Below are 23,549 nucleotides of genomic sequence, written 5' to 3' on the forward strand. Positions count from 1 at the left end.
CTCACTTACTCCTCTCCTGCTCCAGTGGGCTGGAGAGGAGAATCGAAAAACAAAGGCAAAATTCGTGGGCTGGGATAAGGATAGTTTACTAGGACAGCAAAGGAAGAGGAAAATAACAACAGTATTTACAGTATACAAAGCAGGTGATACACAATGCAATTTCTCACCCAAAGACAATGACCATACACTCGGAGCTGCGCCACCCCTCCCTGACTAGGCCCATTTTATGCTGAGCATCATATGGTATGGCATACCCCCTTTGGCTAGTTTGGGTCACTTGTCCTGGCTGTGTCCCATCCCAGCTTTTTATAAATATTAACTCTGTCCTAGCCAAAAACCAGGACAGACTTTTTAGAAGGGCATGTATTGATAGAACAAGGCGTAATGGCTTTAAACTGAAGGAGGGTAGATTGAGATTAGATACTAGGAAGAAATTCTTTACTGTGAGGGTGGTGAGGCACTGGAACAGGTTGCCCAGAGAAGCTGTGGCTGCCCCCTCCCTGGAAGTGTTTAAGACCAGGTTGGATGAGGCTTTGGGCAACATGGTCTAGTGGAGAGTGTCCCTGCCCATGACAGGGGGGTTGGAACTAGATGATCTTTGAGGTCCCTTCCAACCCAAACCATTCTATGATTCTATGATTGTCATTGGACTTTCATAGGAGTATGTCCTGCATCCAGTTTTATTAAGTATTTTCATAGAAATTCTGGATCAAGACACAATCTAGTTGTTGGACTTCTAGATCTTACAGTTATAAGTCAATATGGAAATGGGTCAAGGAAGAGACAGAATTCAAACTGACAAGTTGGAAAAATTGTTAGGAACAGCAGAATAAAATTCAACAGAAACATGGGCAAAACACTACTTAAGAAGGAATAATCTGCTTCACAGTACTGGATGGGAACTGCTCTTTGTAGAACAGGTCTATGTGTCATAATACACAAATTGAACATGAGACAACAGTATTTGCTTCTGAAAAAAAGGCAAATATGACACCTTTTTCTTGGTCATTACTGAAAATTCATTAAAAAAGAAATACTTTCCTCCTGCTTGTTCTGTAACTCATCTGATAGCTGAGCTGGTACCTCAGATGATGATACCTTCTAGATTGTGTGAATCTTAAACTCTTGTAATTTTTCACTCTAGATACCAGTGAAATGAGTCTATGCTATTCCACTGTCAGCTAATGGACTCTTGAGAAGTGAAATATATTTCTTGATCCCTCTTCCTCTTCAAGGCATACACACAAAGCAACCTTCTTTATAGTTATAAAGAAAAAAAATCTAAATAGTAATATTTAATTCATATTTCCAGACTACAATTCTCATTAGTCTTCTGTGACCTAGTTCTCTTGCTATTTGTTTAAAGACTAATGAGAATGTGAAATGAGCTGGGGTTTTTTATCCTTAGTAAACTAACCTATTTCCAGGGCATATCTGTAAAAGCAAATTGCCTTTATTGCAGGCTAAAAAATGGAATGGCCTGTATATTGTTCAGTTCTTCTCCTCAAGCCAAATGTATTTTCTGTCACCTTCAGTGTTTTGACTCTTTTAATGCAAAAAGAAAATGAGAGAATAATAAGCTAAACAGATCAAACCTCAGAACACTAATACATTTAACAGGCTCCATTCTTGGAATTATATTCATTATTGATATCAGAGTAACAAATCTATTTAAGTCAGTGGAGATGGCCTATGGGAATTTAAAAAAAAATTATCCCTTAAGCCTTGTCTCATGAAAGAACAGTAATGAAAAATATGGGCAACCACTTACAGTGACACATTCATAGATTTGCTTATTTTTTATTTCTATTTTAATCAAATAGTCCTTTAAGAATTATAAAGTAGTCACTGGCAATGCAAAGGCTTCATTTGACTTAATATTTTGGATATTTTCGATTTGGATATAAAATTGGATACAGGAAAGAAATGTAATGTTCACTGTCTGAAAGGTATCTTATCAAAGATTCTGGAAGATACTGTAGGAAACCTAACTGCTAGGTATTTCATGTCAGATAACGAAAATGCTTCAGTGATGGATTTTTTTTTATATTCGCACCAAACAAAAATCCCTGAGTTGATATGGTTTTAAAGTATGCATTTCTTTTTTTTTTTTTTTTTTCCAAAGTTCTAATTACATCATCATTTTCTCCCTCTTAAATTGGGCAAAAGAAGTCTGGATTATGTTTTTCATTTCCTGAAGTCTCATCAGATTTGAGAAATATTTGTAACAAAATCATTCTAGATGCACGTTTTATTTAGTGCTACATTAATATGTATTTTTAATTTGGTATACTGCTTTTACTTTCTTCTGTATTTCTGTACACAGAAGGAAGATTAAGGTCAGTTCATAGATGCAAGACTGCAAAAAGCCCCTCAGTGAAATCATAGAATGATTTGAGTTGGAAAGGACCTTTAAAGGTCATCTAGTCCAAGCCCCCTTGCAGTGAGCAGGGACATCTTCAACTAGATCAGGTTGCTCAGAGAGCCATCCAACCAACCTTGAATGTTTCCAGGGGTGAGGCATCTGCCACCTCTCTGAGCAACCTGTTCCAGCATTTCACCACCTTCATTGTAAAAAATTTCTTCCTTGTACACTAGTCTGATTCTACCCTCTTTTAGTTTAAAACCATTACCCGTTGTCCTATCACTACAGGCCCTACTAAAAAGTTTGTCCCCATTCTTTCTTATAAGCCCCCTTTAAGTATTGAAAGACTGCAATAAGGTCTTCCCAGAGCCTTCTGTTCTGCAGGCTGAACAACCCCAACTCTCTCAGCCTGTCCTCATGGGGGAGGTGCTCCAGCCCTCTGATCATTTTTGTGGCCATCACCTAGATCCTCTCCAACAGGTCCATGTCTCTCCTGTACTGGGGCCCCCAGAGCTAGATGCAGTACTCCAGGTGGAGTCCCAACGCAACAGAGTAGCGGTGCAGAATTACCTCAAATTCATTCCCAGATCAAAGTGTTTATTTCTTGTATGTGTCTGTGCTACCTCTGCCATTATGGGCCTTTTCTGTGTGATTGATGCTAATGCATCTGAGCCTGTTTTGCCAGCTCCTGAGGAAAATGTGCCAGAAGAAGCAGCAGCTAAACATTGGCCTTTTACTTAAGAAGAGATCCATACTCAGAGATGTTGATTTAATTTTTTAAGTGGTTTTGAGAAAAGAAGGAAATTACAAGTTTATTTACTTGATTTTCCATAGTGAAATGTTCTCTGAGTTAGCTGATTGTGCTGGTTTTGTCTGGGATACAGTTAGTTTTCTTTATAGTAGCTAGTATGGGGCTATGATTTGCATTGGTGCTGAAAACAGTGTTGATGACACAGGGATGTTTTGGTTACTGCTGAGCAGTGCTGACACAGAGCCAAGGGCTTTGCTGCTTCTCACCCCACCCCACCAGCGAGGAGGCTGGGGGTGCACAAGGAGTTGGGAGGGGACACAGCCGGGACATATGATTCAGACTGGCCAAAGTGATATTCCACACTATATAACCTCATGCTCCGTATATAACTGGGGAGGCTAGCCAGGAGGCAGGATTGCTGCTCAGAAAATGACTGGGTATCAGGTTGTTTTATTCCTCTGCAGGTGGTGAGCAATTGCATTTGTGCATCACTTGTTTTATTTATTCTATTTATTGTTATTGTTATTTTTATTCTCTTCCTTTGTCTTTATCTCAACCCACGAGCTCGGGGTTGGTTTTTTTCCCATTCTCCTCCCCATCCCACTGAGGGTGGGGAGTGAGCAAGCAGCTGTGTGGTGCTTAGTTACTGGCTGGGGTTAAACCACCACAGTGATTCAGGGAAGGGTAGCGAAGTCGGTTGGGTTTTTGTAAGGCATAGTAAAAAGATAAAAGGGAAGAGTATCTAAGATAAAGTCTCTGAACTCACCCAGAGTGATCTCTTCCACTGGTCTGGAACACCAAAAGTCTCAAAGCTGATTGACTAATTATTTAACAAATAAACAGTTCTGGTTCATCTCCCCTGATTTACAAATTGTTTGTTTGCTTTTTTTCTGTTTTAACATCGTTAAACTACCAGAAGTTCATTTACAGCTGGGAAAAAGGGCTTATGAAACACTAGATCTCTGTACATTAAATTCTAGTTTAACCTGTAATAATTTATATATCAAAAAGCTATTTAGTAATATATGAACAAATGATTATATGGATGTTTATATGCCTGTTTTCTTCATCTTGGTTTCAAGTTTTTTTTATCTGAAACACCCACAGTCTAGCATATAAGATGGTCTCTAGAGAAAGGAGGTTTGTGTCAGTAGATTAGCCTTTTTTTTTAACACAAATATTTTTACAAACAGCAGTTTGTAGGTATAAGCATTCTTTCATTGTCGATTACATTTGACCAATAATGTGGGTTTTATATTGATTAAAAAGATAAAAAGCGAAATTATAGCTAATAGTGATCTAACAATTAGTAAGATATTTGTAGAACTTCATGGACAAATTAATGTGCTATTATATTATCATCCTTTATATGATATACAAGGGGATAAGGTCTTCAAATCCATATGCTTATGTTTACATTTTAAATTTTCAAATGAAAAACAAAATTGACAATGTATTTTGAAGGGGTTTTTTTGTTTTGGTTTTTTTTTTTTGAGGATATTTTAATAAAATATAAAATGCATTTTCTCTCCTTGGAGTCCCCAAAGAAATGTAGTTCATCTGGTCCCATTGCAGTTAACATATGGTGATACTTCTTTCCCAAAAAGTGATATCAGAAGTTGTTCTTTAATTAGAGAATCTGAGGAAACAAAGTACTGTGAATGCTCACGATGTGATCTCCTGCACTAGAGCAGTTCTTACCTTAATTTATAATGAGAATGGATTTTTTTTTTAATTTTTTCAAAGCTTTAATGTGTGCATATAAAGTTCTTCTGCATCAGTGTTGGTCAGATCAGGCAGGAACTAATCACCTCAGATCAGGAATAATGATATAACTTTAACCACTTCAATTCAGTCCATGGATTTAGCTTTGAGATAATGAACCACAGTCAAAGTGGTTCTCTTTACTGGAAATTGTTTTTTTTTTTCAGGATGCGTACTAATAAAATGTTTTGCCTTTTGCCTCAAGACTATAATTTGCAGATGCATTCTCTTTTCCTCTGGACAGAGAAAGCATAAGTTATACAGGTATATCCAAAGAGGTTGTCAGGATGCACAGTCCTCCATCATTCTTTTTTTGCTATAGCCTAGTCCTATCTTTCAGTCACATCTATAGTGCATTGGAGACCAAGCTCTCTTTTTTTTTTTTTTAGTTTACATTCCTCCTGTCAGGTTTCTGTGCTGCAGCTCTTGAACACATGGACACTTTTCATGCAATTCACAGTTTCAGTTACATGAAGTTGCCAGACTGGGAAAATTTGCACTTGAGGCTGTAGCCTGCTCACTGGTGATGAGATGCCCTCCACTTGAATGGAGGATTAGGGGATTAATGACTCTTCATTGCTGATTCTTTGCTGGTTGTCTAAGATTCTCTCTTAGCATCTTTCTGGGTATTCAATCCAATATGCAGGTTAAATGACCAAAAAGAAAAGTGATATACTTTTACAGGTTTTTCCTGAGAATTCACAGTGCTGATGCTTATAACGCAGTTTAAATGATAGTATAAAACCTGTGGTAATTCAGGAAATAATGTCTTCATAACAACATTGGTTCAATTTGCAGTTTTGAGATTATCTATCAAGTATGGTTATGAGTGATCCTCCATTTATGTTTGCTTTGGTTTTTAGCTCCAGACCAGTCTGTCTGAACCAATGACATTATCCAAGTCGATCTCACTTCCTCGTAGTGCATACTGGCATCACATCACCCGGCAGAACAGCGTTGGAGAAATCTACAGTTTACAAGGCAAGTTCCTTATAAGTAAATGCCACGTCCATTAGCTTCTTTCCATTTGACTAGAATTCATGCAAATTGTTTTTTATTTGCACTGGTTGTTTTCTCTCCATTTCATTTTATCAATTGTCAGGAACCTCAGCAGGATTCCCAAATTTACATAAAACCGGTTTCTTTTAGTAATTTTGTAAACTAATGGTGAAAATTATTCCCAGAATCACCACATAAAGCTAGATAGACAATTTAGCTCAATGTAGCTTCTCAGTAGCTAATGAGTGTCAGGTTGTTTTAGTATTTTCTTCCAATAAGATTATGTATGTATTTGGGCAACCTCAGGGTGCCCAATTAAATCAACATAAAGTGGCTATATGAGTTGCAAGATTAAAACAAAATAGTTCTAGGAATAAGAGCTATTCTTGGTGAATTTGCTTAGTAAATCATATATATGAACTGTTGATTTGACTAACTTACAGACCTTCTGTATATATATACAATCTTTTTCTGTCTCCAGTTCTCTTTCATACGTTTAGATGCTAAGTTATTTGCTTAAGACTTTAAATGCTGTAATTAACATAACTTGATGATGATGATTCACTGCTCTTAGGCTGAAATTGATTTGTATCTTTTAGGAAACTGAAATTATTGTTACATTTAAAATGTAGGGCTTAGTTAATAGTATTGTTTTCACTTTTAAAAAATAACAACTTATCATAAAAATATTCCTTTGTATTGCTTGGAATTGTCTTAAGGATATCATTTCACTTCTGTCTTACTAATCTGTTTGCATAAGCAATTTACATTCAGCTAGGAGGTTAGAAACTGCACACAGAGTACCAAATGCAAGAAAACAGTACATGTTTTCATGAAAATAAGTGAAACACAGTGTATAGATGAAAGACATGAAATGTTTTGTTTTGTAAATTATCACATAAATTAAAATCAGCAGGTGAGCTGTGAATTCAATGGGTGACTCATTAAAGGGTACAGCATTTGTTTCCCATCATCCCCAATACAACAAAGACAAAGCGAATTTCTAATCATGGTTATAGTCTTACAGCTAAATAACAGGAATGGAAAAAAGAAAATAACCTTCAGAAGTTGTTTGTGAAAAAAGTTGTGCTTGTAGATCAGCTTAAAAATATTCATCATATCACTGATATTTTTTCATGAACAAAATAATAATAAAAAGTTTATTTGTAGAGAAGTTGGAGTTCCTCTTCTTATGTTCTTGATGGGTCTTTCCTTTGGCAAAAAGATAGTAAATGTGTTATGATATACATGAAGTGAGATAAATGTATGGAATGTTGCTCATTCTCTGCAATCTTTTGTTTCTTATAAATGGCCTTTGCAATAAAGGAAAGCAAAACTTGATATATCAAGTAATAGTTTAATATCTATACCAACTAACTTTGCAGGATGCAACATATTGAAGTGTATTACTACAAATGCAAGAATTTTATTTGTGGAACTATGCAGATTTTATTCACACTTCTGCTGAAATATGAGACTAATAAATATTTCAGAACTTAAGATTTTAATTTCTCTTACATGTACTATGATGGCTGAAACTTGAGAAAGCGTAGTTGATTTCAGGAGAGACTATTTCAGTTTTACCAGTGGGCTAAGAAATGCATCCAAAGGACAATTTTGTTGCAAAACTTTTACAAGCAAGAATATTATTCATTATCTGTAATGACGATCTCTTTGAACCTTCTGCTGCAATACCTAATTAAATGCAATGTATTTGTACAGAAGCTTAAGGGAGCACAAAGTACACCTTTTCATCCTAATACCTCTTCATACTGGTAGTCTTTGCATAGCAGAGACCTACTGGTTGTCAAAGCATCAGCCCACAGACGCTTCATAAGATGTAGGTGGAAGGTGGATAGCGAGGAAGCAGATTGTGAGCATCACTTCACCCCTCACCTTAGTACAGCAGCTGGCTGAGATGAGCTGTTGCAGAGGGGAGAGTCACTTGCTGCTGCTGCCATCTCCTCTGAACTTGACAGGTATGTTACACCTTCAGTGAGGAGATGTTTTCTTTACAGAAACTCATCAAACTCAGTTCTGCACTTAATGTGTATTTATGACAAAGCTTTTTACATTCAAGAAATGAATTTGAAAATTCCACACGTTCCCCTGAATATCTCGCAAGCTCTCAATGATATAACTAGAGTGGTGTCTACCTATATTCATATTACTATCAATATCAGTAAAGTAGCAGCTGAACTCGCTGTTTATTACAGTGTAAAAGTGTTTCCATAGTGGCAATTATTTCAAACTTGCAGTATGAAGTGACTAGAATTTAATTAATAACAGCTGGTGATGTATAAGGAGAAATGAATATGTGTTCATACAACCTTAGATAAATCGGCTCTTTGGGAGTTATTTAGCAGTCAAACTTAACTTAATTAGTAGTGTGAGCTGATCTGATAATGAATATACTGTAGAGTAAGAAGGTGAGGGATTTTGTGGTTTCGTTTGGGTTTTTTTAAAGACTACATTTCAACCGAGAAAAGGCAATTCAATAAATGGGCATTGGGTTTGTCATCCTCCATCTGCCCATGACAACACTCACATGTAAAGACCTGAAAAGATTAAAACACAGAATAACGGTGCTAAAGGAACACAGGTTGCACAAAAGAACCCAAAATGAAGTGGGCTGGTTTCTCTCTTTATACAGCTTTTCATCCATTTGTATCTTCCTTGCACTCTTTCAGTTCTTGATTGCACTGCTAAGATAAAAGTAGCAATTTAGTTGTCTAATTAATCTTGTCAATAGGAACAGCGCGGTGGTTGGCTTTTACCAGTGACAGCACTGTGTTCACTTCAAATTTTACCCTATAGTGCTGCGGGTCTGACAGAGTTTCCATCCGTGATCTGCAGCCGCTGTAGAGGTTGTGGCGTGGGGCCTCATCAGCTGACACAGTGGTGCCCTTTCAGCGCTGTGCGTTGCCTCTCCTCCCCGTCTGACGTGACACCAGGCTTGTGGCAAGCCCCACTGCTGCGCAGTAAAAAGAAAAGGGGAATTGCTGCCACGCCGGAAAATAGCACAAAGTTTTTACAGCCATCAGGTTAAATTCTGATCTAAACTTCTGTGTTGGAGTGATTTCGCATAAAATCCCAACAAATACAAATCACAATGCTTCTGTCTAAAGTCTACATATTAATAATCCAGATCTTGCCTTTAATTACAATTTAGAAATGAAATAGTCTCCTTACAGATTTTTATCATAAAATACTTTAAGTAACAGAGAAAAAAGAAAAAGAAAATTACTTATACATGATGTTTTGTGCATACATGGGTAAGACTTAAATTAATTGTACATTTTCATGAATAATAGACATGAATAATTCTACGAGGAATTAGAGCCTGAAAGAAGATAAACTTTCATTGATATATTATGCCCTCCTATACATCAAGGTTTACAAAAACACAAAAATTACAAGCCCAGAGCACTGCTGTGAACTGAAATCATGCTTAAGAAGGAGAACAATAGAAGTATAAAAGCTATGTAAGCATGAAAAACCTCTGTATGTATCATCATAAATCATTGCTTATTGTTATTACTTGGCATATGATTTGGCACTGTTTCACAAGATATTAAAAACAGAGAAACAAAGCAAAAGTTAATAGCATTAATGCATGATTTTTTTTTTTTTAAATTTTGCATTTTGGGGTATAAATTTGCTTAGGATGAAAAAAGGATTGCAGACTGAATTTTCAGCTAGCTGAAACTTAATGTTGTAGTTCTTGCTGTAGAGAATTTGGGTGGTGGAAATGTTAAACACATTCAGTTTGGATATTATTAAACAAATAAGGAAAAATAAAATTTTTATATGGAAACCTGCATTAGCTTTTTCTATTGCAGTTATTGAAATTGCTGAGGGAATTATGTTCAGAAAATATAATTATAGTCTGGTCTTTCTCCAAGAAATTCCAAATTAAGAATCACTTTCAATCACCCCTGTTGTATTTGAGTCTGGTTCACATTCCTTATTTGGACTTTGATTTTGCCATCCATACTCAAAGTGATGAGCACCTACCCACATAAGCAATCCTATTAATTTCTCATGTGAAAGAATGTATATTTATATAAGAATTACACCAGTAAAATCTTACATGTTTTCCTCTTATAGAGAACAGTAATGCTTTTCCACAGTAAATTGCTTATCACAATTTGCTTATCACAAATGCTTATTTGTTCTATCACAAATTCTTAAAACATTTTGCTGTAAACTCATAACAAAGTAATTAAATTACACTGAAAAATACTAACATGCCTGCAAAGAACTAGGGTCTCGCATTTTTAATTTTAGTGAGGAACTTCAATAAATAAAACTGTAATCGTCAATGAGACAGGACTTAAGCATCACTTTTAACTTGCAAGTACATTTCAAAATCAAAACCATGCAGAAGTAAAAACTGGCCTCAATAAAGTCTGTAGGAATGTTGCCATTGATACCATCGCCTTTTGTATTTCACACTAAAGATGCAGGAAAAATAAATCTGCTTTTGCAAATCAAAACAGAGGGAAGCTCTGGTTCCTCATTGGCCTCAGTAAGCAAGCCTGCATTGCCCCTTGTCTTTCAGCCTTGTTAGGTGAGAGAGCTCACCCTTCTCTTCTTCTTGAATAAATTTTAAGTAGAATAACATGTAGAGTTAACCTATTCAGCTAACAGGTTTTGTACATAAAAGGGAGACCAAGTCATACACAAATTATTTCTCCCAGCTACATAAATTTCCAGCCTGTTCAAAGTAGAAGCTCTGATATGTCATTAAAAACAATCAGAGAGTATTTGAGTTGATAAATATTTAGAAGAGTTTGAATCATTCTATTCAACACTTCTCAGGCTAATCCTGCAGGAATTTCCTATGTGGGCTTCTGCAGTTTTCTGCCAATTAAATATGCAAAATTAATTGGAGGACATTCGTCATTTTGGCATTTCCATTGTTTGCTCATATGCCCAGCAACAGGGTACAGAATCCATTTCCCCATCTAATCTTGATGGCAGAATAATGTGAATGACATATAATGTTAGAATATATCTGTTATATAAACCTGATCACTCAGTAATGTTTCACTAAGTGTCTACCAGCAGCTAAAGCTGAAATGCTTTATAGCCTGCCACCTTCCCATTTCCTTTGCTGAATCTCATCAGGACTTTCATATTAGTAAATGAAGCCTATAAAATTTGAAGTAGGAATAAAGGACACCTGAAACAAGATATGTACTGAGCAGAAACTAAGTAAAAGCTACATTATTTAAAATGACTGTATTATGTGGCTTCTCAAATCTTATGCGGTAGATTTGATCCTTTTCTTTTGTGCTTTGAAATTCTGTGCAAAATAGTGCATCACTAGACTGGTTTTAAAATGGCATATTGGAAATAGGAAGTGTCTTAGAAACTAGTAAAGCAGCAGCTCATTTTGTTCAACAGTGATTTCTATAGCTAATTAAGGGCATTACTGACAAGCTCTAAAGAGTATCTTGACATATTGCCTTTCATTCTGATAAATGGTTGCTGAGCTAAGAGGTTCTTACCATTATAAGCCATGAAAAATAGGGGAGGAAAGCCAAAAAAAGATTAATAAAGCATATTCTGTTGTCAAATTCAGAAGTTCTGATTTCATTTAAGCCCTGTATTGTGATGCCCTTTCTCTCAGAAGATGGTCGTCCAGTGATATCACATGTCAAAGAGGTTATTCTGTGCTACACCAGAAAGCATAAAAGTCACTGTACGCTCAAGTTACAATTGAAAGCCCAAATGGTGTAAGAAGAGCAGTTAAATATTGGCCGATCGCCTCCTCTGCCCTCCAAAAACCAACATATGTAAGTTCTTCAGTGCAAGCTACACAAATTCTTAGTTATAAATCTCTTTTTATGTCTTAGCTTAATGACATCATGAATATGTGATGACACTATCTTCTCACTCACTGTTAGTGTGAGAAGTAAATCAAGCTTTGCCCCTAGCTTAACTTAACCAAAACCAGGAACCTTTACCCTGAGTTAGCTTAAGACCAGCTACAGTTATGCTACAGTCATTTGATCTCTCTGCTATATCGTAAAATTCAAGGACCTGCGTTGTATCACAAGAGCTGTAGTTCAGCGTAAGAATATGTGTAGTGGGACAATAGGTGTAACCAGCTCCATGGATGCTGTCAGCTGGTATTGGATTGTCTGAACAGGAAGGTTTCCTACGTTATATCAAAGAGAAAATTGAAATATTTGTCAAAAGTCAATTTTCTGAAAACTGCTTTTTTCTATTAAATCATTTCACCAAAATCCAGACTGCTCTAGCTATGACTATCTTATTTTGCGTTATGTTATCACAGTTGGAATAAAGAAGATTGTCAGTTCATTTTTGTAATTTCAAACAAATGAAAATATTTCTATGCTGACAAACCAGATTTTCTAGTCAAATTATTACTCAAAATCATGGACACATTAAACTCCCTTTATAATAATTTGAGGCAGGGGGGAGCCTGCATATTTCTGGGAAAATTAAAAAAAACAACAACCCACCTGGGCAAAAAAATGTATTTTCTTTAGTATCTATTTGCAGGAACTGCTTAGACTTTATACTTCTTTTTCTTTTAATAGTTATTTTTAAATAAAGTAAAAATTATTGAAATTGACACTTCTATAGAACATGTTCACAAATTTTTTTATAATCTAGAAACAATGTAAATTTTGAAAATAGACTGTGTAATGGGAAGAGTGGGGGGATGTCAATAATACCAGCTTTGCCAGCAGTAATGAGGAAAGAAGCCAAGCACAAGGATTTCAAGTGCAATTGATTGTGTTCTACTTTAAGTAGAAAAAAGAGCCAACCCCACCCTTCACATTCTAATGTTTATGACATAAAATGAGATCATATAAATATTTATTTAATTGCTTGTCTGAAGTTAAGTAACACTGACCTAGCAGCCTATTATTTGGTTATTATAAAGTTTTAAATATAATTGTTATAGAAAGAGTATCGTAAGATCTCAAATACATTAATCTTAATTTTTTGTAAGATTGTCTTTTGTGTGTATCACCTCACTTTACTAATATGCAGCAATATTATGGTGACAGTATTTGTGGCACATGACATATAGTCTGTTGTTAGTACAGACCTATTTATTTTCATGGTAAGGCAAATTTAAGCACAATGGACACCCTACTTGGTACGTTCAGTTTAATTGACCCATAAGAATATGTTCTTTATAATTCCATAGTGAATTTCAATTCTGCAGAACTGATTAAAAAATCATAGTATTATTCAGTAGAGAAAAAAAAAATGTTCAAAAACTCCTAGAACATCTTTCATTCTCTATTTGTTCAAAAAAGCCTTTTCATCTTGGTGAATTCTTATAGCCTGCCAACTCTTTATTTGATCAAAATGATACATTGTAAGAAACTATGATAAATTTCACAGAAGTAAGAACTGTGAATAACAACGGGGATTTCCTCCAAATACAGAGTTAGCAGATTTCACCAAAGTGAAAGTTTTTAATCTTTTCCAAAACTGAAGTCTGCCAACTCCTTGCAGTTCCATGTTTGAATACTACAAGTGAGTTTGCTGTTTAACTGCTGGATACTTGTTTATCCTTCAAAATCCTTTGAAGATGCCTTTCGGGAAAGGATTTTAATCAAAGGCTCATTGCCCTGAGTTTAAGAAAAAAATGAGATATTCTGTTATAAAGCTATATGGAAGAAAGGAAAATACAGTACCAGACTGGGAGAGAGATAAGAGGGAAAGGACTTGGTAGAAACCAGAATTGCATGCTCTGGAATTTACATTATAAATATCAAAGGCCCTGTCCTTCCCTACCTCTAACAAAATATGTCCGTATGAGGTTTCAGTGCAGATCAGTGTACTGCAAAGCCATACCTATCCTGACTGCGGACGGTAGAGGTGAGGTCCTAAGCGGAATGAGACTTTTTGTTGTTCAGCAGCAAACACCTTAACTGGAGAGTGAGGATGAAATTAAAAGATCCTGAGTACTCTCTTTAATGACTCAAATATTTCTGTTATTGTCACTAGCCCAATTTTACATGCAGAGGGGCTGTGCCCTAGTTATTTTCTCTGACCTAATGCGTGTGACATGATGTGGCATGGGTGGTTGTGTTCCCAGCAGCGTCCTGCCTCCTCCTGTGTGCAGTAATGCCATCCCTCAGCCCAGCCCAAGGAGGTGATGGAAAGGCACAGCTTGTCCCCCTGTGCCGGTGGGGATGTTCTGCCCAGGGTGTGTTGACTGAGAAACTGAGGATGCATCTTCTCTCTGCCTCTTGTCCTCCTTGGACTTTCATCCCCACTCAGGGTAGAAAGCAGGGTCTTGTCCAGCCCACCTCTTTCCCCAGGGATAATCCTTGGCGTGGGCTGCCACTGCCGGTAATGAGCCTCCTTTTTTCTCTCCAAACCCTGTTAGGCCTTATATAGCCACCGCAGGCTGCTCCCAAAGCTGCTTGATAGGAGCTGAACTAGGTGCAACTTATAGACCCTGTTATCACGCACTCAAAATAAAGCATCTAATTGAATTTATTAATTGAATACTTAGCTGAGAATTAGCTAATGGTGGACAGGTGTGTTTTCAACCTGCAGAAGACACATGGCTAGTTAGTTATATCTGTACCATTGTTTTTATCTTTTCTGAATGAAATATAATTAAAAGAGGATTTTGATCAGTTCTTTGCTTTCAGCTTCCAAGAAAAACACTCTTCCCCTGGCTAGCAACATTGTTCTTGCATTTCACTAATTAAGCATTTAAACGCTGTCAGTTTTATTCTTTTCTGTACTGTACTTCTGCAATTTTGTCATTACTGGGTATGGTTCCTTTTCATGGAAGTTAGTGAAAACTGCATGAAGCAATTTTTCATTTTTACCTCATTTTGCCACTTTTCCACACATCTGTAAAAGTAGATAACAACAACAGAATATTTTCTTCCTAAATACCTATTACGTACATGCCAGACTAGCACCTCTGTGTCCATACACTTGCCTACTTTTTTGCGAAAATAGGAACACATCTTGGTTTTTAATAAAGTTTCTGCATGCTGTGTTAAAATGTCTAATGGGAAGTTGTCAGATTTTCTAGTTTCTTGGTCATGGACTGATGGCATCAAACCAGGAATGCAGGTACCCAAATGTGCTTTCTATCTACTCTCTTCATATGTGGGCGTCCCAGGGTCTGGGAATATTCCCAGGCAAAGTTGTTACAGAAAGTACAGCTCAGAGCCTGTTTACATAAGTGTTGGACCTTATATTTTAATTTGGGAAAGCCTATTCTCATTGTAATTTTTATAAATGCGTCATCAATTTAAATGATTGATTCTTGACAGACTTTGGCTGCTTGTTTTTATCCGTTATTGCTGTTATACTCTTCCAGGGTGTCTCACCAGTTTTTCAGGGTTTCTGTTTGTGAGACGACAGTCCTATCATCACCAAACATATGATGTCACAAGCTTTTTACGATGGAAAAGATAACCTATTCTGGGTTAGGAAATAGAAATGTATTTCATTCATTCTTGTCAACTGTCTCATTATTTCCCATTCATCAGAGCAGGTATTTAATTCTGAGAAATAGCTCAGCAGGTTTTCATCCCTTTCATGCCTCTTATAGAAACACTTTCCTCTGATCAAGTATGTGCATTTCGGTTTAAGTGTCAATCTGTTGTAGTGCTTTTCCATGAATCTATTTGGGAGGAGTTGTTTTTCTCCTAACTGTCACCATATATTAACTAAGACAACCCATTTTTAACAAGTAAATGGAGAGTGAGGGAAGAGGGGGACACGGGGCCAGGGGTAGCAAATACTGAACATTATCTGTACCAGTGTGTGATTTTTCAGTCATAATGTGTACTGGTTTGTACGCACTAGTAACGTCTTTTGACTCTCTAGGGTACCTGAGAAGGTCTCTTCTCAATGCCTGTGGCTGCAAAATTCTTGTAACTTCTAGACTGTAGATCTTCTGTTCATCTAGTGTAAGAATGAGGAAAAGGGATTGTTCTTGAGCTTCTTTAGCATTTTGTACTATTTTCTGATTCGCTGGCCAGCAGTTCAAAGCAAAGGACTGCTCCATCTTATGCTCATGTACCGGACCAGCCTCAAGGTGTCTTAGGACTGAAAAAATATAAAGGCCTCAAGATGCCTCTTCACGTACTCTTATTACCTTAGTTTTACTTCAAACCTTGCACTGAACTTTAGGAATGAGCCATAAATTTTGCAGTGGTATTTATTGTGTAATAAAATACCAAAGAGGGGGACAATTTAAGCTGTTATCTTCAAGGTGTGACTGGTTTTTTGCTTATGCTGCAGTAAATCAGGAATGTTGCCAGGGATATGAATGACATTACGTTAGTGTATAACTATTATAAAAAAAAGGAGAATGTACAGAAAATGTTAACAATATCATTTCTGTGAATATAAGATACTTACTTATTTCGCTTATTTAAATGTTCAAAACCATGCAAGATGTGAAAGAAAACCTTCATAACTAGACAAGAAAGAGAACTTAATTTGTTGTTAAGGCGTTGGTCTTCAGCTGTTGCTCATTCTTGCTCATGGAAAAAACCCAAATTCTGCTGACCTAGACAAGAAGAAAACCTTCCCTATAACTCATGTCCACAGATCACTGTAGCATAAACATGACCCCCACTTTTGAGCATTTCTTTAGTGGCCCGTGTAATTATGTAGAGCCTTTTAACTGAAATTAATCTTTGTTCTGATAGTTATGGATCTCTGTTGGATTTTTACATGGTAATGTAGATGCATTTTATATGATAAAATATATGTACGTTTGCTTTGGACTTAAAAGTCATCTGAATGAAAGATTTCTTTTTCTTATTTTTTACATTGATATGATTAGGCAAAAAAGAAAAAAAAAAACCCAAACCCTGAGAATATCATCGCCACTGTGGAAATGGTTTAATAAAGCCTTCTCAGTACCATCACATAGCATGAAATTGTCCCAACATTTATACAGTTGCAGTACAGGTTAATACCTGGAGAATGGGTCCTTACCATTACGCTGTCAGTAAAGCAATATTCAGCCTCAACAGTAGGGGAGTGATGATGCCCTTATCTCCCTGAAAACAGCCCTTAGTCAGTAGGAGCTCTAAAGCCAAACTCTGTGAGTTGCTGCTTGAAAGTATTTTTTATCCAGAAGTGATAGACAGAATTAGCTTTGAACTCTGTTTTTGCTGACCTCAGAGGAGTAAATTACCTTACTTTTAGAGACAGTATGACGCACCATCTGACTGCTTGCACAGCATTTGCAGTTTTCACCTGACTGGGGAGGAATCACTGAAATCTGACAATTATTCTGGCATCTGTCCTCTGAAAGCCAAACACTGTTCTTTGACAACGACGCTAGAGTGTACATACAATTTTAGTACATACTGTTTGAAATTTGTTGTTTCTTGAAGTGGCCACTGAAGCCATTGACACATCAAGATAATTTTTCCTAGGAGAAAATTATTCAGAATTAGTTCATAGCATTTTATTTGAAATGTAAATATTTATATGTATTTTGCTTACACAAATGTACTCGTAAGAATTAAGTTTTTTCAGATAGCTACAGGTGGGGGTTTTTATCTGGAGATTTACTAACAGAAACTGAATACAAAACTCATAGATATGAATATATCAATCACTCTGCAAATACGTCGTATCAAAATTTTAACAGGATTTTTAAACCTACACAGTGAATAAGCAAGCAAACAAGTAGTATGCAGATCAAAATGAAATATGATTGTAGATAAGATGTGAATGTTAAGACAAACCATTTTATAAAACAATCATTTCAGCATGAAGAGCTTTATATATTATCATACATTACTTTTGAATGCACTGCTGCAACACAGATGTTATTTCAATGTGAAATCTCTTCTAAACTGTATAGCTAAAATATATCAAGATGTGCCAAATCCTGGATATGTATGTTACACATCTTGTATATTATATATTCAGTTCTAAATAGCTGCGACCTTGAATCCAACTCATATCCAGGTGTATTTTTCCTCACAGAAGTGTGTGTTAGATCAAAAATATCATTTAGTGAAAACTGGAGTTAAACATGTTATCTGTCATATTTTTTACATATGTTTATCAGACTTCACAGACATAAAATATAGGGCCAGGTACTACATATTGTAAATCTCCTTCCACCTTCTGTGTCAGACAGGTGTCTTATGAGTTGCTCAATGTGCATCATGTTCCTGTTCAAATCTTTTCTTCTTTTCTGCGTAATGTTGTTTTCATTTTTCAGAGATTATAAGTGCATTTATTCCCTATTATTTAAATGTCTACGATATTCACAAAGTTGGTTACAATTAGGTCCAGTATTCCTGACTATGTGACAGAACAAAACGAGTGCCAGATCCCAATCTGCTATAGATCAGCATAACTCTGCTAGAGACCTCCCAAGTGTGTTGCTAAAGCGATTCATATTTCTATTCTTACTCTGCATAATATATCAGAAATGTTTATTTTACTGCAGTTAGGTGTCCTTTATATGTTAACATTCTGTACTTGTACTATCTGCTATCAAACATGCAATGCTTAATAGTTGCCATTTTAATGTGCTAAAAATATTTTGCATTTGAAACTCATTCTTGTCATTCTAAAGTTTCCTTTGCTTAGCAGATGGATATTTTGTTTTGTATGCCAAACTATGACTTAAATTTTTCATGTTGGCATTATGGTTAGCTATGTGCAAAACAATATTGCACTAAATCTAGTGTCTCTAGAAAGTGCAATAGATAGATTTGCTGGCACATGATAGCTGGAAGCCTCTTTTCTAAGGACAGGCACTTCAGGCACACAGACAAAAAGAAACATTTTCTGATCTGCATGGTCACAATGGAAGAATTATGGTTATTGCAATATTGCACCATTAGACTGAAATGCAGATGCCTTTGACAAGTTTTCTATAAGGTGATAAGCAATTCAGGTCTTCATATTCACTGTGACCATCAGTACACTGAAAAAGGAACTGAAGGAGTAAGAAGAAAGTCTACCTAGCAGTCCACGTTGAGTAATATTAATGAGCATTGTTAAGTAGAAAGTTCATATCTTCAAGTGCTAATTTAATGAAAGATGTTTGTGGTTGGTTTTTTTTTTTTTTTTGCTTGCTCATTTTTAATAGGCAAAGAATCCCTGTGTGGATTTTGATGTACAACTCAGAAATATAAATTGTTATAAATGGTAGCAGCATCTTGATTAAAATGTTGCCTTGTTTCCTTATGATCCTCTTGATGCATGGGATAGGACTGTGATTTGACAAAACAATAAATACAGTTTGAAAGTGGCTGCTGCTTGATAAGAAATGTGGCTGTGAATCACATGGCTATGTGATTGAGGATGCTGAAGTGACACAAACTCATTAAAAGAGTTTAAATTTCTTCAAAATATTTTGATAGGTAGCTCTGTGAAGGCAAACTTTATGCCAAATTAGATATCACTTGCACTTTATATCAAATCAGGTACTGTCTGTTCTCCAGTTGCTGGCATAACGCCAATTTAAAGGCATATGGCTAGCGTAAACACTCTGCTGTATGTTCTTACTTCTTACTCAGCATAAACAAGTTCATGTTCTGAGGCCCGATCTGGATTCAGTCTGTGCGATCAAATGATGCATCTGTGCCTCAGTCATATTAGGCACCATGACACAAATCTCCATTTTGAATTTTTCTCCTTCCTGCTGCAATTGTGGGGCTCCGGTCAGTGTTGAAATATTAGATCTCCAGCTGGGATGAAAGAGATGACATACACATTTTGGGACAAAATAAAATTGGGTCCTGGCTCTGAACCAGTCTAACATTTAAATTGCCCTGAATCAGTTGACCTGCCTTTCACATGTAGATTACTACTTCCTCAATATTGCAGGGGTATCGAGAGCAGCCCCAAGGAGAAGGACTTGGGGGTGTTGGTGGATGAGAAGCTCAGCATGAGCCGGCAGTGTGCACTTGCAGCCCAGAAAGCCAACTGTGTCCTGGGCTGCATCAAAGGAGGTGTGACCAGCAGGTCGAGGGAGGTGATCCTGCCCCTCTACTCCGCTCTTGTGTGAGACCCCACCTGGAGTACTGCGTCCAGCTCTGGGGGCCCCAGTACAGGAGAGACATGGAGCTGTTGGAGAGAGTCCAGATGAGGGCCACGAAGCTGATCAGAGGGCTGGAGCACCTCTCCTATGAGGACAGGCTGAGAGAGTTGGGGTTGTTCAGCCTGGAGAAGAGAAGGCTCCAGGGAGATCTGATTGCGGCCTTCCAGTACCTGAAGGGGCCTACAGGAAAGCTGGTGAGGAACTGTTTATGAGGGAGTGTAATGACAGGACAAAGGGTAATGGGTTTAAGCTGAAGGAGGGTCGATTTAGATGAGATGTTAGGAAGAAATTCTTTACTTTTTCTGATATTTTTTTTTCTGGAAAGAGAACTTTTCAAAAAGTGAATAATCAGTATTATATTTGGTCTCTCCCACTGAAGAAACTGTGTGGCAGCATTTAAGCTTATTTTTAATAACTGCTGTATTTTCACAGTTGGAGAGTTTTAGTTTGGATTTGATCTTGAGCATCTTAAGAGAAAGACGAAATGCATTAAACTCTTTTTTCTTTTTCATTACTTATTATTTAGAAACAATACATTGCATCTACAGCTTATCTTATACTCACTAACAATGAGCACCTTTACATTTTGATCGAACTGTAGCAGGGCTATATAGTCATTTATTTGACCTAGAGGAAGGAGTGTATTTAATATCGTAGACTTTTGTAATCCTATTGAAAACAGAGAGGGAAGATGAAGGTGAGGTTATATATTATAGTGACTCAAAAATATGTAACATTTTGTTCTCTGCCCTAGAATGTTAATAAAAGCACTGTAGTGACAATAATATATAGCCTTTTCCAGGATGGAAGGAACAGAAAAGTATGTTCTGCCTTCTGGCGAGGACAATGGTTAGGCATTTTATCTGTCAAATCTGTGTATGTAATGCTTCTAGAAGCATAGTATCTGTGTACTGAAATATGTGAAACTTAAATTAACAATTCTACAAGCTAAAGTCATGATGAAAATAGAAAACATCTTCTGAATTATAAGTGTAGTTATAGGAAAAAGAAGAACATCAGAACTGTTCATTTTATATCCATTATCTAAATATTAAGTAGCTTTTTATGTGCATATATAATATAAATGGTGCCCAAAGAAGAAATTAGCTTTTTAAAGACATTATTAAATAGCTCAAATTTAACAGAAGTTTTTTCATATTAAAAACTATTACTGGATTTTCAGTCTTCCGATACCTGAAGGGGGCCTTCAAGAAAGCTGGAGAGGGACTGTTTATCAGGTAGTGTAGTGACAGGACAAGGGGTAATGGATTTAGGCTGAAAGAGGGTCGATTTAGATTAGATGTTAGGAAGAAATTCTTTACTGTGAGGGGGTGAGGTACGGGAACAGGTTGCCCAGAGAAGCTGTGGATGCCCCCTCCCTGGAAGTGTTCAAGGCCAAGTTGGATGGGGCTTTGGGCAACGTGGTCTAGTGGAGGGTGTCCCTGCCCATGGCAGGGGGGTTAGAACTAGATGGTCTTTGAGGTCCCTTCCAACCCAAACCATTCTGTGATTCTATGATACTACAATTTCTTCCAGTAAATTAAAAGTTCAAATACAATTCTTCCAAATTGTTTGGGACATCTTACTTTCTTGACTGTATATTACGAGAAAGCGGCCACAATTAATACCACATTTTCAAATAGTTTGAGAAGTACAATCAGTATGATCCAATAATTTAACATACTATCAACAGTTAGACATTAAAATCCATTTCTAAAACATTTCTTTTTAGAGAAAAAAAAATAGACAAAGAGTGTATTCTATTGATATCATTCAATTGGTTGACTCAAATTTGCATTTATTCATTTTACAAATAAAATTAATTTAATAAATTATAAGAAAGTTTACTCAAAGCTGCTTTTTAACTTTGAAAATTACTTGTCTTTCGTGTAACATCGATCTGCTCATAACCTTATTTTGTGATAGTACATGCATAAACTAACTCAGTTCTATATCTGTATTTGGCTAGACTTATGTTTGTATCACTTTGTTTTCTTATTTTTTAAAATAATACAGATCACTTAGGAGTAACCTTTTACTTGATATTTTCACACTGTGATTACATTCATGTTCTTTATCTTGCATTACTTCTAGCAACAACAATCAAAACCAGTTCTGGACCTCTGTATAGATGGATATATTTAATCTGGTGTTAGTATATTTTCTGGTGATAACCGCTTTGTTATTTTCAGGATTGCATTTAACATGCCAAGGAGATTAAGCACTATTATCAGACAAGAGGAACTAACTATGTCTGTGAACAAATTACTTTACCAGTAATCATTCTTAAAGGATCAGCTCACATGCATAGATTTCAGTGAATGTCTGGATCATTAATCAGCTTTGTCTTAAATATTTTAATTGTTTTAATTTCCAGTTGAGATTTCCTAGCAAAAAGGAGAAAAAGTCATACTGACTTCCAACATATATCCTCACTGTCATTTGAGACATGGGATCCACTGATCTATTCTGTAATTTCCTGGTAGTATAAATATAATAGATGATAGAATTATAATTATGTTCACTGTATTAGCAAAGGCCAGCACTGTGTGCAATAAAATTCAGACAAAGGTAACAGCAAAAAAAACCCCTGTCACAGCATATCCAGCTGTTTATAAGACAAATATAAAATACCGTAATGAAAGACTCAAATGAAAGGGTGAACGAATGTGGGAATAGTGATACTCATTTGTGTGCAAATTTTATCTTAATGTTTAACCTTTTCTTCATATTAAATATACTTTTTTGTTGTTGTTCACATTGGATATCCATACAAGAAACAGCATGTTATTTTACTTTATTTGCATTTCTGTCATTCTAAATATAAGAAGCTTACAGGAAGATGGTATAATATACTCATAAATGTCATAAAATCATAACCTGTCATCAACATTTATGTGGTTTTGGACAAAAATATAGAGTAAATATGATGAGAACAGTGAGTTTTATGACACAGTCTTACTATATTGCTGAAATGGCTGAAACTGCTTTGAACAGAGGCGCCTAGATTTTACCCAAAGGAGAAGCACGTTCTCCACTCACCATGAGACCAAGAGACCTGAGTTATTTCTGTAAAAAGGAACAAATTAGCTGAATGCCTTCCTACAGGTCAAGAGGCATGCTAGGTTTCACTGTCATATGCCCAGTATATAGCTATGGACTACAATTAGAGGGCTCTAGGAGCTATATTTATTGTCATTGTTGCCATTGAATGCCAAAAAAAGTACCTGTCACTGCAAGAAAATGTGTTTCTTGCCCTAAGGAGACTTTAGTTTTTCTGTAAATGGAAAAAGGCCAATATTAGGTCAGACCTGAGATATTCTTACTTTCGGTAGAAATTCCGTATTTCTTGGTGTGAATAAGGAGGAGTGACCTTTACCAGAGGTTATTGTATAGAAGTGGATGTTTCTACAAATTTCAGAATAAATCAATGGAGGACAGAAATTAAATGAGAGGAGCATTTGGAAATGCAGGATCAAGATAACTTCTTAGTCTGTAATATATCATATTATATTAGTTTTGCTAGCTGTGGGGTAGATTATTTGTTCTCATATTTAAAAGAGTTATATTTTTCTCAGAGTTTATTTTCCTTCTCACTTACTTAACTGATC

The 23,549-nt window shown here is 36.2% G+C and overlaps 1 protein-coding gene across 1 annotated transcript in view; it reads left to right on the plus strand.

Annotated features, from left to right (window-relative positions):
- DOK6 (docking protein 6) overlaps positions 1 to 23,549 on the plus strand; it is a 266,352-nt gene that overhangs the window by 201,702 nt on the left and 41,101 nt on the right. The window contains exon 7 of the mRNA XM_054817397.1: positions 5,744 to 5,861. Within this exon, the coding sequence (XP_054673372.1) occupies positions 5,744 to 5,861 (118 nt within the window). The remainder of the gene's footprint in view (positions 1 to 5,743; positions 5,862 to 23,549) is intronic.

Source organism: Grus americana, chromosome 2, assembly GCF_028858705.1.
Source record: "Grus americana isolate bGruAme1 chromosome 2, bGruAme1.mat, whole genome shotgun sequence".
NCBI lineage: Eukaryota > Metazoa > Chordata > Aves > Gruiformes > Gruidae > Grus > Grus americana.